The sequence below is a fragment of the Moschus berezovskii genome, chromosome 9 (genome assembly GCF_049115385.1).
Source record: "Moschus berezovskii isolate FMDL1 chromosome 9, NW_MosBer_1.0, whole genome shotgun sequence".
Classification (NCBI taxonomy): Eukaryota; Metazoa; Chordata; class Mammalia; order Artiodactyla; family Moschidae; genus Moschus; species Moschus berezovskii.
Window position 1 is genome coordinate 98,841,794 of NC_142468.1, and position 16,069 is coordinate 98,857,862.

Genomic DNA, 16,069 nt, shown 5'->3' on the forward strand with positions numbered 1-16,069 from the left:
GATTTTATCAGCAGTTAGTGTTATAAACATGATAAGAAAGGGTTCTCTGGGACATTTCTCAAGGTAAGATCTGAGTTTCACTTAAGATTATCATCACTAGAGCTGTCATGTTTTAAATAGTTGCTTATTCTGTTACAACTGTGGCTCTACTAGTTTTTTATTCATTTAATTCCAAGAAAAATGAAATAAGTACATCTTACATTAAATAAGTGCCTAGGGTATGCAGAGAATTAGCCTATATAAGTGAAAACACTTTGGGCCTATTCTTTAAAAGATAGTTCATCAAACACAAGTGAACACAATTTCTTTAAACTTTGGCGAAACCTCTTATATTAAGGATGTAGAGTTCTGCCTTTTACACTCAAACTGTGATATGATCAGAAAGTTGAATACAGAAATATAATTGCAGAGAAATAAGAAGCTCGTAGGCGACGAGTTGACTCACTGGAAAAGACTCTGATGCTGGGAAAGGTTGGGGGCGGGAGGAGAAGGGGACGACAGAGAATGAGATGGCTGGATGGCATCACCGATTCTGTGGACATGAGTTTGAGTGTACTCCGGGAGTTGGTGATGGACAGGGAGGCCTGGCGTGCTGTGATCACGGGGTCGCGGAGAGTCGGACACGACTGAGCGACTGAACTGAACTGAACTGAGGTGATGTAATTTTCTCTACAGTCCAGTGTGCTTATTATTACTGTGTTGAAAACCTTCGTTCTCAAACTAAGAATGAACGTACAGATGTGATAGTAATAGTTCTCTGAGAGGTAACCTTTAATGTAACCTTTTAGCCCCTTTAGAAGGGATGCACACAGTGATGTTTTTTTCCTAGGCTCAAAGCTGAGTACTCTATCATTTTAATAATCTTTTAGGTAAATCCTATGACAATTATACCAACAAATTTCCTCAAACAATCCCCCACCCAGCCATCACCCCTATGTTCTACTTGTTTATATTCCCGTCACCCTTTCCTCTGTTATTATCACTGATATCTCTGCTTGTACTTGAAAGTAAAAAGCAATTCCAGATTGCAGCAAACTCAGTGGCCCTGCTCCATAGCCCCTATAGAAGAGGGACAGAAGGGGAGAAAAGTGAAAGACATAAAGGATCATCATGGGTTGAGATCAGGCACTACCAGAAGCCTCGCTTGTCTTTTTAAAATAGGCTCGGTGAACATGTTCCCAGCAGTAAGTCTTCACTGGCTTGGAGAACAGGAAGTACTATTTCACAAACACCACTGTGTTTGAGTTTCTAGAGGCTACCCAGGCCAAGAAGACATCCCTATGAAAGAAAAAGATACACAAACTTAGAATTACAGCCTAGGTATGTTTTTTAAAAACTCTGTCTTAAACAAATAGGTTGATAGATATCACCTAAATAATAACATAAGGGCAATAGGCCTAAAAGTCAGAAGTATAGGCAATCCTAATTTAAAGGATTTGAGACAGGAAATACCAATGCCTTGTTTCAAGGATGTAGGTCAATCTCAGGAAAACTGGGGAAATGGGCAGAATCTTCAGAACTTATTCCCTTGGCCCCATACTCAGCAGTTTATTGTGCTACTTACCACCTATCCATCCTCAAATTCTAATTCATTACCTAAGTGGTCTGGTTTGCACTAAGGAGATAAACTATACTAATATTCAGTCACCAACAGCTTGATGTGTCATAGTTTCAAAATGAACACGTAGAGGTAACGTGGTAACTGAAAAGTGTGAAGTGCTAATTATGTCATCTTTGTCTATATGGCAAAGGTAAGCTGTTTTTAAGGAGGGAAACTTTTCGAGTAGCTTCTATAATCAGACATACATAGCAACCTACTTTACCTAAGGTAAGGTGATACTGATTACTTGCTCAGATACTGTGTTATTCCAACAGTTGATTTAGCCATACGTTAATTATAAGGAGAGAACTGTAAGCTCACCTGCAGTGCTTCACCACACACTCATTGCTGCAGTACTCATTGTCCCAGTCCTTACTCACAACGGGAGGGTTTTCGCAGCCGGACCTCACACATCGAGGCTGGGGTGAAAGTGTCATGGGAGACCCACTCACCAATTCAACATCCATTTGAGAAGGAGACTCAACCTATGAGAGGAAGAGCACATCAAAGAATGGACTAGATTGCTACCTAGCCAGCCAGCCAGCCAGTCAAATTAACTCTCTAATCCAGTGGAGCAATCCATGTTACAGTCCCTCACAGGTAGGGGTAAAGTTCCAAAGGAAGGTGAATTCTTGGTCTCACTCCAAATCCAGCTTTAGAATTTTGCCATCCAGACTGACATGATGCTTCCCATCAGGGGAATGCTGGTCATAATGCTAGTGTTTAATCTTAACCTCAGTTCAGTTCAGTCGCTCAGTCGCGTCTGACTCTGCGACGCCATGAATCACAGCACGCCAGGCCTCCCTGTCCGTCACCAACTCCCGGAGCTCACTGAAACTCATGTCCATCGAGTCGGTGATGCCATCCAGCCTATCACTAACTTTATTCTACACTTGAATAATATTCCTCTGAAAATATCAATTCAAAAGTAGAATGTTATTTGAGGTTGGGTCACCTCAACTAAGATCAGAGGGACTAAGAAGATAAACTTTCGAGATCCATAGTTACTGATTTTGCAGGGCAGGGTGGTATTTTTTTTTTTTTTTCAAAACAATTGTTTCTCATGTTGATGTATGGCAGAAACCAACACAATATTGTAAAGCAGTTATCCTCCAATTAAAAATGGCCCACATCGAAAAAACATTGTTTCATTAGTTATGAAGCTAGCATCACAAATAGACCCATATTTCAAGTTAAAACTAGGGTAAATTGGTATCTGTCTCATTGGAAAGACTCATCGATACAAACTAACTGAATTTTTCTACCTATATGCCCTTTACTTAAAACATAAGCCAAGCAGTCAAAGTTTGGGAGAAATGGAAGAATTTGTCTCTAAAGCTTTGGATCCTGGGGTAGACACTTGAAAAGTAACTATGCTTAGGCTGTACTTGAACTACAGTATTACTTCTGCTGAGTTAAGGAATAATCTAGGGCAGGAGGCCCTCTTAATGTTTCTTCTCAAGAACACTACAGAGTATCTTGGGTGGGACAAATCCGTTGTAAGCAACTGTCCTCTATAGGATATTTTGTATTCCTCATCAGGCATTAAATGCTAGTAGCAATTCTTGCTTTTTATTGTATCAACCAAAATGCTTTCACTGGTCTAGAGCAAATACTTGAAAACAGAGTCTCACCTCAGGAACTACATCTGTGATCATCTCACAGATTGTCTCAGGAGTGGTTTCCTCCACCGTATGGGTCTCAGGGCTGTTGTTCACAGGCTGCTCTGGACTACTTTCTACAGGTGGTGGAACTAAGGTAGTCTGCATTTTCAGAGTGGGTGGAGGCACAATCTTGACCTGCAGTGGAGGTGGCTGTTGCTGTAGGTTGATTCGAAATTTCTGAGGTGGAGGCTGTTGCATGGCCTGGAGTGGGGGAGGCTGTTGGAGAATGGTTACTTGCTGCTGAGGAGGGGGTTGAGGCATCTGCTGTAGTGGAGGGGGCTGTAGTCGGGGTGGAGGTAGTTGCATAGAAGCTGCTGCTGCTGCTGCTGCCTGCAACACCGATCGAGTGACAATCTGGGCTTGTTGACTGGGCTGGATAGTAGCTGTACTGGTTTGGCCAAGTTGGAGACCCCGAGAGGTCACCACTGTGGCTGGGATAACAGTAACCATCCCGCCTTGAGACATAGTAATAGAAGAGGGCAACATCTGTTTGGTAATAATCAACTTGGTAATGTTGGGCTGACCCCCAGCCCCAGAAGATGCCTGGTTTGCCACATAGGATGAAAGAGTGGAATTGACAACAATGGAAGGAGACAGGGCAGGGGGCTCTGTTGAGGCTGGTGCTGGAGACGCTGGGTCAGCAGCAGCCACAGGAGGTGGAGAAGGAGTCTGTGATGGTGGTGCTGGGTCCATGTCCACAGTTTCCACAGTGGCCTAAAAGAAGACAAAAAAAAAAATCAGGAGATTTATCCTCTTCCCCAGGGTATGTTCACCCTAATCACCTTCCAAGAAAAAAATACACTGCAGATAGGGGTAGAGGGTTTGGAGGGGTGGAGGTGGTGGATGAAGGAAGAAAGGAAAATGGACAGCCATGTGTGCTACTTGATAAAGGAAACAATGACAATATCAAACGCAGAAAGACAGACTGTTTGGATAGTTATGATGGAAATGGGAAACCTGTTACATACTTTTAAGCTTTAGTACTACATAGTATTAATAGATTCCATAGATTTTTGGTGGTATTTACTTCTAATAAATGCTAATAAGCAGCTCAAAAATCTGTTTATTGGTTTAAATATACGTCTATCCCAGTCCTCTTACCTGACACTCTTGATTGTCTTTATAAGCAGCCAGAGCCTTCAGATACTCTTTCTTGGCAGCTTCGGTTTTCCTCTTATATACCTGCATGAAAGAAGCTGCTTAAAAAGTCCACATACTCATAGAAAAGACAAATAATACTGTATTACTCATCAATGAAAGACAATTCATCTTAGTGTAAATATTGACAACCCTTCTTAGGTGAATACACTTCTGAAAACTAGTACTCAAGACAGCCTCCATGGCAGACTTATATATGAAAGCCAGGCAATCAACGGTAGGCTTGCAGAATAACTACACTTCTAAAGCTAATAGCAACCACTGCCCACGCTTCTGTAACCGAAACAAACCCTGACCCCCTAACAAAGTAGTCTGCTTAGTCTGGGATCATGTCTACCCAGTCAGTATACTCTCCCTCTTAAAGAATGTGGTAAACTGTAATGACGGCCACAATTCTTCCTGTGCTCTGTGCCTAGTCTTCCATTAACGAGTGAAACCTATTTCCCCTTCCTTTGAATTTGGGCTAGCTCTGAGTTGCTTTAACCATTAGAATGTGGCTGAATTGACACAAAGAGAATTTGGGGGCACCTGTTTTTGTTCTCGTGGAACACCGCTCTAAGTCTGCCAGTGTAAAGAAGTCAGTCTAGCCTATTTGGAGGATGAGAGACCATGCGAAAGAGAACCAAGGCGTTTAAGCCAATAGGGAGCACCAACGGCCAGACATAGCAGCAAGGTCATCTTGATCAGCCATATCAGGCTGTCGTTTGTGAGTACAACTGCAGGAATAAACCCAGGTAAGAACACCAGGAAAACCACCTAAACAATTTTCAGAATCATAATAAGTAATAAATTACTTCTGTCTTAAGCTACTAAATTTGTGGTGGTTTACTGAGCAACAGATAACTGATATAAATTATCTGTGATAAATTCAGTTTTTGTTTTAATGATTAAGTAGACTTACTTTGATATAACACCTGTGGAGTCTAGGGTAATGATAATTACACTCATCTTTAATTTCAATTGTATATTTATGTAGTACCACAATTTTCATTTGTTTAAGGTTAAATTTAGGGAGGTTAACTATAGTTCTCAAGTTTATATGAGGCCAATGAAAAAATCCAAACTTGGCTGTGGATTCAGTGTTTTTTATAATAATTTTTATGTAGGTATTTTGGATTCAGTGTATGGCTGCAATTTTTAAGACAGCTGGTCTTGAATCCCATTAACAGAGCTGATAATAAATAACATGTGAGAAAGTTAAAGCTTAGGTTTAATCCCCTTGCCTATTTTAAAAAAAAAAAAAAAATTTAAAAAGTTATTTCGCTGCACCAGGTCTTAGCTGCGGCATGTGGGGTCTAGTTGCCTGACCAGGGATTGAACCTGGGCCCACTGCATCCAAAGCATGGAGTCTCAGCCACTGGACCAGCATGGAAGTCCCTATTCCCCTTCTTCTTAAGAACTTCTATAACATTCACTATCCACTTGTTCATTATTTGCTCACCTGTTTTTGCTCTTCTCCAAGACTGTCCCACATAGAAGCCACAATTTTTGAAACCTCCCCAAAAGTGGCATTGGGATTCTGTCCCTTGATGGCAGCCTGTGTGTCACGAAAGAATAAAGCATATGCTGAAACTGGTTTTTGAGGTTCATTAGGATCTTTCTTTTTTCTCTTCTTTGGGGCCTTCTGCTTTTTCCCTGCTTCCACCACAACTGTCTTCTGGCTGGGAGGTTGCTGTGAGGAGAAAAGAGACAGAATTATGAGGGAAGTATCACATCTGGAGAACTGACAGAAAAGGACTTTTATATGGGGTAAACTAGTCATATGAATGGAATTTTCAGAAATGCTAAATAAAAATAGAGGCAAGAGGATTAAGGCTTTAGTAAAGTATGTGAGGACTGATTAAGTATGGGGGTTGGAAAAAGCATTGTAAACTGTAAATTAAGAGGCAGGACCCCATAACCCGAAGAGAACAGAGAAGATGGCAGGGCAGTAGGAAAGAAAACTTAGTAGGATCTGTATGTCAAGGGTTTTATCCCAGTGTAACATGGCAGATTTGATTTTGGCAAAGAATGCCTCACCCTCCGGAATTCCTCAATACCATCCTCATGAAGTGAACTTGTAGGTGAAGGGGTGGTTGAAAGACGATCCTCAGGTGACTGGGCAGGTGGCAGGATGGTGCCACCACCTAAGCTCAGACCAAGTTGAGAACTGAGTTCTGATTGATCAATGGTGGTCAACTGGCTATGCCCCATCAAGCCAGATGTCATGTCTGTCATTGGTACATCAATTGTAACAGGTGGGTTGGCACTATACTGAGTTCCTATAGAATGATCCAAATCCTGAGAGAAGCAGAAGAACAAATTAAACAGTAAATATAAAAAACACCACCTTTCCCTTCCCTGCACCTGAATTCAGGACAGTTTATAAACCCTCTGCTTACCCAGAATGCATCATCACTTAAACAAACATCAAATAATTTATCTACATATAAAACATACTATGCTTTTTAATAAGTACAGAAATTACAGGTTGAGTACTAAGTCACTTATTTGTACTCAAAGGCCTATTCCAAAATAACTAAAAACAGCCAAAGTCTTAATTTTGGGCAAGTTCAGAGCAAGTAAATCATCCAGTAATCTGGAGACAGTGATGACATACCCTCCTAAATAAAGGCTGTTAAAGTTCAGTGCACAGGCAAATCAGAGTAGAGCCAATGTTAGAAGAGATGTCTGGCATCAAGTGTAGTGTGTGTTGACGTGCTGATGAGATGTGCGAGAAGCCCAATACACTGATTTACAACACATATTAATCCACTCATGGTTCAGACAGGTTTTGAATACACCCCTCAATATACCAGCAATCACACTCATTTGAATCGTAGAATGTGAAAGCCATAACGTAATAGGGAAAAAACTTTTCTTTCAAAAATCCAATAAATAATTTTCATTTCAGGGTTAACACTGGACATTTTACAATTTTAAAACATGTTTCAAGTAAAATTGATTCAGATGATAAATCTCACTCATTCAGGGGAAGTGAGGTCTTTGTTAGTGAGCCTTTAGTCAGAAGAATGAAAAATAAGTAATACCCAAGGGAATTAAGTAGGGCATACAGAGTCACTTGTATCTCCCCTAACACCATGCCCATGAGCTTGGGTAAGCCTGATAATGTCTTGCCCCTTACCATGGTCAAGCCCCCACTCAGGAGCCCCCCGCCCTGCTCCATCAAGCCATGGGTCATGCCCACAGGCATGTCCAACGTCTGGACCCCATACTGGGCTGAAAAGCTGCCATCCTGAGAGGAGGAAGGGTCTGCCAGGTCATCAAAGTGGCCAACCACATCCGAGACAGCCAGTGAGGGATCAGAATCCAAGGAGATAGGTGGGATTTCAAATTCCTCATCACCCAGGCTTGGTGTGTGGAACGTCTGTAGGGAGGAAAAAAAGGAAAAAGATTTAGTGGAAAGAGGAGGAATTGCATACTGCTAAGCAAAGAACGTGCCTGAGTACAAGACATTTCTTAGTGTACTTCTTTTCAGTCTGGATCCCATTTTTGTTCTCAATATCTTAGGACTTATTTAATTTTAAAAATAATTCTCTTCTTCCTCATATCTTTGGCCATATGTCATGTACAAAGCTGCCAATATGAATCACAGTTATTTATCTCTTTTCTACCTTTACCATCTTGGTTGTCCTAAACTATTTTGCCTGTTGGTCTAATGAATGAGTCTTTCAGAACCATTAGTAAGGACCCAACCTTTATAACCTGTTTTGTTATGATGCTTAAAATCTGTCTGAAGATTCTAGGATACAGCAGTTATTTCATAATTACTACACCTGAACTGTTAGACCACAGAAATTCACTGTCAACCAGACAATTAGACTTTGTTGTTTTAGGGTCCTCTGAAGCAGATCCTAAAAGGAACTGTCAGGGGGACCTTATGCACTTCTAAAATATATGCACTTGAGAGTTTCCTACCTCTTTTCCATTTTAGAAATCATGATTTGTACAAAATTCCCATATGTACAGGATTTTCAGAAAACCCAACAATGCCAACCAAAATAAGGGTAACAGTGAGGAGAAAAAACCTTCATAAGAGATATAGCCAGAGGGCAAACTGGTTCTCTAACAGTTCCCAAACACATTCCTGTCTTGCTCTGAACAAGCCTTTCTGCAAGAGAGGAAGAAAAAGATTACTCCAGCTGGAAGACCCAATCGCTTCCTCTGAATCCAACTACAATAATAATATACTCTTTCTACTCAGTGGTAAAGAAACTGCCTGCTAATGCAGGAGATGCAGGAGACTCAGGTTCGATTTCTGGGTTGGGAAGATCCCCCAGAGAAGGAAATCAGGCGGGCAACTCACTCCAGTGTTCTTGCCTGGGAAGTCCCACAGGCAGAGGAGCCTGACAGGCTACAGTCCATGGGTCACAAGTAGTCAGACAGAGCTGAGTGACTGAGCGTGCAGGCATGCACTCTGAACGAGACCACCATTCACGGAGGTGACAGATCAATGTCTGACTTAAAATACATTAAATGCTATGGTTTCTTTTGACACTAAAAAACTAAAAATGGCAACATCAGCAGCAACAGAGCATTAATAACAACAGCGATAGAGCATTAAAATAAAAGCAAGAGACTTTCGTGTCATAGAGATCTGGGTTCAAGTCCCTTCTCTGCCACTTACTATATGACCTCAAATGGGGTTTCCTCATTTATAAAATCAAAGTTGTAATCTCCTTATATGGTTATTGTGGTTGTGGTTATGGTTGTGGTTGTGATTGATGGCTCAGTCGTGTCCGACTCTTTGCAATCCCATGGACTGTAGTCTACCAGGCTTCTCTGTCCATGGGATTTTCCAGGCAAGAGTACTGGAGTGGGTTGCCATTAGGAGGACTAATGGGATTTACTACACAAAGGTTTGTCACATGGCCCTGACATACATAATTACTTAGTGATAACATTAATATCCTAATTGTTAGCTTGTTACCTACCCCAACCAATTATCACAGATTGTTGGAATTTTAGAAACTTTAAATTTTATCAACCTGTCACGTGGCACAGTAAATATCAACTGATTCAGATGAAATTCAGTAGATATCCACAGGTATTTTTTTTCTTTTCCATAATTAAGTAACGTATCTCAAGTAGGATTTTTAAAAGGCAGATGAACCAGACATCAAATTGCTAACATCCACTGGATCACAGAAAAAGCAAGAGAATTCCAGAAAAACACCTATTTCTGCTTCATTGACTATGATAAAGCCTTTAACTGTGTGGATCACAACAAACTGTGGGAAGTTCTGAAAAAGACAACACCAGACCACCTAACCTGCCTCCTGAGAAACCTGTATGCAGGTCAAGAAGCAACAGTTAAAACTGGACATGGAACAATTTTCCCAAATTGGGAAAAGAGTATGTCAAGGCTGTATATTGTCACTCTGCTTATTTAACTTATATGCAGAGTATATCATACAAAATGCCGGGCTGGATGAAGCATAAGCTAGAAACAAGATTGCCATCAGTGTGAGATCAATTGAGATCAAACCATAAATTCTAAAGGAAATCAGTCCTGAATATTCATTGGAAGGACTGATGCTGAAGCTGAAGCTTCAATATTTTGACCACCTGATGCGAAAAGCCAACTCACTGGAAAAGACCCTGATGGTGGGAAAGATTGAAGGCAGGAGGAGAAGGGGAAGACAGAGGATGAGATGGTTGAATGGCATCACCAACTCGATGGACATGAGTTAGAACAAGCTCCAGAAGATGGTGAAGGACAGGGAAGCCTGGCATGCTGCAGTCCACAGGGTCACAAAAAGTGGACACAACTGAGCAACTGAACAATAATAACAACATTCTTTAAGAATTCCTCAAGGTTTTTCCAGACTTAGAAAGGATCTCACCAATATCACCATTTTTTATTTTGATAGAATATTTCCAGCTATTAAAACTAGGGAGAGAGTGTGTCTGTGAAATTTCTCTGAAATCACACTGGGAAACAGAAAAAAGTTTCCTAGAAGACAAAAAGATATGTATATAGCTTCATTTCTATATTTTCCTCCTCCAAGAACCTTACTATTCAGCATGGTAAACATTTGCAATATTAACACGAGGGGAGCATAAAGAGCCCGGGAGCAGACAATTGAGGAAAAACTAAAACTCTCCCTAAGAACTGAATTTTCCTCAGGACACAAATCATAATTTTTCTTATCGTGTGGAAGTTCTTAACTTCGGTCCACGACTCTGAGATTTCAGTTCAAGTACGTGTGAGCATTTTTCAGGAAAAAGAGTACAATGATTTTTACCAAATTCTGATGTAAACAAACAAAAGTTACGGTGACAGGAAGGATCCAGAGAAACATTTATTGTATTAGATCAACAGTTGTAAAATAGTGGTTTACAATTTTTTAAGAAGACACAGGTTGCTTTGATAAAGCAAAAGATGACTATCCTTTTCTGCTTACCACAACAAATAAGAAAAGTAACTCTGCTGATATGAAAATGAACTATTTGTTACTGAGAACTGAAAAAAGAATAAAAATTCATACAAAAGACCAGTGTTCTAGAAAGGACTAGCCCTCATAAACCATCTGGAGTATTCTCATGAACTACAGTAAACACCAAAGGAGCAGAGATTTCACTGTATTAAATTAACAAGGCATTCTTTCTATGTACCACCCACTGGAATGTGGAAACAGCTTTGTTATTCTGCATCTGTGCCTTTAATGGTGTTTTGTTGTTACTTTGTTTCTTCCTTTAAAAAGGAAGAGTAAAATAACTGCAATGATCAAGAATACAGAAGGGGAAACCACCTGTTAAAACAGAGATCTACTCTAAAGCTTTTACTACCACCAACTATTGGTAAGATTATTAGATAATGAACATCTAAAGTTCTTTTATTTCAGTGGATTCACTATATAACTAAATCATAAACTCTAGCTTGTCAAATATAAAACAGATAAAACTGTAGCAAATACTAAAGTAAAACTAAATGACCTGGGCATAGAAAGAGGAAACAGAAACATGATTCCTCTGCCTTCTCAACTCAATTTTCATTTCCTTCTGTTAAATTCCTGGGGCTTTATGAAGAAGAAAGCAGTTTGGGAATTACTGTTTATAAGCAAGGATTATAAAGGTTTAGCTATCTGCTGCTGCTGCTAAGTCACTTCAGTCTGTCCGACTCTGTATGACCCCATAGACGGCAGCCCACCAGGCTCCCCCGTCCCTGGGATTCTCCAGGCAAGAACACCGGAGCGGGCTGCCATTTCCTTCTCCAATGTGTGAAAGTGAAAAGTGAAAGTGAAGTCGCTCAGTTGTGTCCGACCCTTAGCGACCCCACGGACTGCAGCCTACCAGGCTCCTCCATCCATGGGATTTTCTAGGCAAGAGTACTAGAGTGGCTTGCCATTGCCTTCTCCGTTAGCTATCTAGAGAACTAAAAAACTTAAAAATACCATTTTTTCTACCTTTTCACATTCCTCCATACCAAAACACACAATCCAGTATTTAAGTAATTTCTTGTGTAGATTATTCATCTTAAGGAAAAGTTCTTTTAATCAAACACAGGTTTATTCAACAATACACTGGTCCTATGGATTATTGAAATAGTTCAATTGTTCTTAAAAAAAATTGATACAGTAATGAAAATTTAACTATTCAGCCTGAAATCATTAACTGGTTCTAATGATTACTTAGAAAATTAGGAAAATTAAGAACAGGTATCTTTATGACTGGGGCTTCCCAGATGGTGCTAGTAGTAAAGAACCTGCCTGCCAATAATGCAGGAGATGCAAGAGACGACAGTTTGATCCCTAGATCAGGAAGATCTCCTGGAGAAGGGAATGGCAACTCACTCCAGTATTCTTGCCTGGAGAATCCCATGGACAGAGGAGCCTGGCGGGCTACAGTCCATAGGGTCACAAAGAATCAGACAGGACTGAAGCGACTTAACATGCAAGCATGCATCTTTATGACTAATTTCTCCAGAGGGCTCAAAATACAATATCATTATTTAAGTGCCAACCTAAACAAGATAAACAGAAAGATTAAACTCCCTTCCGACTATAGAGCTCTCTGAGCTCAAACAACGCTATTATAAATGCTAAGCCTGCCTCTCTGGACACTTAATCTTTAAAAATTATTATTTCTTATTTTATTGATGTATAACTATGTAAAGCACACAAATTTTAAGTGTATGGCTCAATGAATTTTCACATACGTTAACACCCAATTATCTACTACCCAGATAAAAATACAGAACATTTCCATCATTCTAAAAGATTTTCTCATGCTCCTTTCTAGTCAATACTCCCTCCCTTCCACAATGGGTACCATTATTCTGATTTCTATCAGTATAGTTTAGTGCTGTCTATTCCTGATCTTAATTTTAAAATGAATCCATAGTGTCTACTCTTTTTTATTTGGCTCCCTTTATTCAATAATATATTTTTGAGATCACTCAGGTTACATTTATTAGTAGTTCATTATTTTTTTATTGCTGTGTAGTATTCCTTTTAACAAACCTATCAGTTTATAGACATTTGTTTCTACTGTTTAGCTATATAAATCAGGTTGCTATGGACATATATGTTTTTGGTTAGTATATGCACTCATTTCTCTTATGTATATATCAAGGAGTGGAATTACCAGGTCACAGGATAACTATATTTTATGTGTAGTAGATACTGCTAGTTTTCCAAAGAGGCTGAATCAATTTACACTCTCAGCCACTCCAGTACTCTTGCCTAGAAAATCCCATGGATGGAGGAGCCTGGTAGGCTGCAGTCCATGGGGTCGCTAAGGGTTGGACCCGACTGAGCGACTTCACTTTCACTTTTCACTTTCACACATTGGAGAAGGAAATGGCAACCCACTCCAGTGTTCTTGCCTGGAGAATCCCAGGGACGGGGGAGCCTGGTGGGCTTCCGTCTATGGGGTCACGCAGAGTCGGACACGACTGAAGTGACTTAGTAGCAGTAGCAGTAGCAGATACTGCTAGTTTTCCAAAGAGGCTGAATCAATTTACACTCTCATCAGCAATGATTAAGAGTTATCTACATCCTTGCCAACTCCTGGAATGATCAGTCTTTCAAGTTTTCACCATTATGATGGGTATAAAATGGTACCTCACTGTTAATTGGCATTTCCCTGATAAGTGATGATGATACTTTTTCATATGCCTAGTAACAATTTGGATACCCTTTCTTCTTATGTGCAAGTTTAAATCTTTTGTCCATTTAAAAATCGGATTCATTTCACTGTGCAGAAGTACCTGAATATACTCTGAATCTGAGCCAGATATACGTAATAAAATATCTTCTCCCAGTCCGTGAAGTCCCTATTTAACTTCTTAATGATGTCTACTGATGAAAAGCTCTTAAATTTTGGAAATCTGTGGTCAGAACTTGGCACTCTCAACTGTTTGGGCCTGGGTTCAGTCCCTGGTTGAGGAACTACAACCTGGCAAGCTGCACAGCATGGCCAAAAAAACAAAACAAAACACTTTATTTGAAAGAAGTCCAATTTTTTCAACTTTTTTATGATAAGTATTTTTGTGGACATTTCTTTTCCTTACAAGAAACTAAAAATAACTCTTCTAAAGAAAAAAAAATTAAATTACCTTCATCTTGTTTTAATATATATTTGGGGTGGCACACAGTAAGACCAGAAACAACAGAAACCACAAACCAATTGAAATAAAGGAAAACAAACACACAAGAGGGGAAACGAAGGTGAAGAAGTTGTAATGGATAAGGAGAAATGGTAACAATGACAGGGCCCTAGGCTAAACGAAGCCACTGAAATTTAGTTATGAACTTCTTGGCAAAAGAGTCTATAAAAATTTTTTTTCTTAAAGTAATAAAAGCAAACACAAAGGACAGACTCAAACCTGGAAAATTTCTTGATGAGGCCAATGTGAAATTCACGACACTAAATAAAACACTCCAAATAATGAAATTAAACCATGAAGATATCACTCAGAAGAAACTAACAATGAGATTGCAAAGCATCAAACAGATTTTAGTTTTATATTATTTCTAAATTTGCTGCTCATTTGATTCACACTTTACTTAGGAGTGTAAAAATAAACAGTAATCACAATAAAGTTAAAAAAGAAAGAAAGAAAGTGAAGTCATTTAGTCGTGTCCGACTCTGCGACCCCATGGACTGTAGCCTACCAGGCTCCTCGGTGCGTGGGATTTTCCAGGCAAGAATACTGGAGTGGGTTGCCATTTCCTTAAAACTAGTAAAAACGCCCCTTGCCCATCTAATTCTTATACATGAAAGCATTAAGGTTTGTTACAGGATAAGTTCATGTCTGTCTGCCAAGATGCTTCAGTCTGTCCAACTCTTTGCGACCCCATGGATAAGTTCATTCAACAGCAATTGAGAATTCTTGATACAAAAAAAGTGATCAAATGGTTTATGCCAAGTTTGAAAACAATTTAAAATTCTCAAAAGACAGTAGAAAGTTCAAAATTTCAGTTTCTCAAAGACTGAATTTATTTTTGTTCCATCCTTTTCTTTTGCCTTGTCTAAATAAATCATACATATTTATGACAACATTTCACTTAAGCCTTTTCCACGAACACTAAAGGACCTCACCATGATCATTACTTCTACTTCACAACATCGTAAGAAACTATTATTACAACCATTTGACAGCTAGGGAAACTGATACACAGGGGCAAAGTAACCTACCCCAACTCTGAGGCACTGGCAAATAGAAATGCACGTTCTACTCAACTCCATGTTTTCTCGCAAATATTTCCTTTCAGTCTCTCACTAGCGCAACAAGCTAACACTCTGTAAGTAAACATAACCATTAACTTTTCTAAAAATCGCCAGGTAGGAAGTGTTAATCATACACAGACCCCTTTAACAGAGTACGGTTTAAGAATGAACACATTCCACAGTTAACATGTTACGTAAACTCCTGCCCTTTCCCAAATTTCTTTGGCTGAAACATTCTCTCCCTACTACGATCTCCCACTAATGTACTTGTTTCTCCTCCACGAAAGGAAACAATTTCACGCTTTACTCCAATCAGAATCGCTCTAAAATTGGTTCGCTTTTTCCAGCGTCCTGCTTTTCTGATGACAGCAGCTTTCCTGGCCTTCCGCGTAGTCCTCATAGGCTCTGAAGGCAGCTGCCACTTTTCTCCAAACATCAATCGCAGCCTCCGGTTCCCAACCCGGGCCCTGGCGTCCGCGCTCGCCTGCCCATCACCCTACCCCACCGCAGCCTCCCGCCCTCTCCGCGCAACGTCGGTAACTCACGCTCACCTCGGCCCCTGACAGGAAGGGGTGCGAGGGCCCTGTGATCGTCAGGTAATTGTCATTTCCTCCGGGAAACTGGAAACCAAAAGAAAGCGGCGGGGATAAGTTAGGGGAAGCAGGGAGTCAGCTCGGAGCGATGGATTCTGACCCAGACATTGTGACAACACCCCCCAAACCCTCCCCTCTGCCGCCGCTCCGCCCGGCTTCCCGCTTCTGCTTCAACCCCGTCAGCCGCGCTCTCTCGCCAGCCTTCTCAACGGTCAGGAGCCTACCTCCATCTTCACACAACGACTATCAGGGTCTCAGTGAACTCATCACTCCCACCGCCCCCACAGGACGCGGAACTGCCGTCACTTCCGCAACGTCGTGCGTCGCTCTCCGCGGATTGGAAGGAGCGCCTCGGGGCTGTCGCTAGTCAGGCCCGG

The 16,069-nt window shown here is 40.6% G+C and overlaps 1 protein-coding gene across 1 annotated transcript; it reads right to left on the reverse strand.

Annotated features, from left to right (window-relative positions):
• Positions 1–145: 145 nt before the first annotated feature.
• On the reverse strand, positions 146–16,045 carry TOX4 (TOX high mobility group box family member 4). The gene is made up of 9 exons (XM_055435482.2): positions 15,917–16,045; positions 15,651–15,719; positions 7,547–7,789; positions 6,442–6,702; positions 5,864–6,094; positions 4,366–4,446; positions 3,235–3,978; positions 1,922–2,085; positions 146–1,278 (listed from the first exon to the last, which is right to left on the reverse strand). Exons 1-9 carry the CDS (start codon positions 15,920–15,922, stop codon positions 1,218–1,220), a joined length of 1,860 nt encoding a protein of 619 aa, XP_055291457.1. The 5' UTR covers positions 15,923–16,045; the 3' UTR covers positions 146–1,217.
• Between the last annotated feature and the right edge of the window lie 24 nt (positions 16,046–16,069).

Coding starts and splice junctions, on each gene's coding strand:
- TOX4 (XM_055435482.2), bottom strand. Junction 6,703..7,546: donor TGAGTGGGGGCTTGACCATG/GTAAGGGGCAAG, acceptor TGCTTCTCTCAG/GATTTGGATCATTCTATAGG. Junction 3,979..4,365: donor AAGACAATCAAGAGTGTCAG/GTAAGAGGACTG, acceptor GTCTTCTTTTAG/GCCACTGTGGAAACTGTGGA.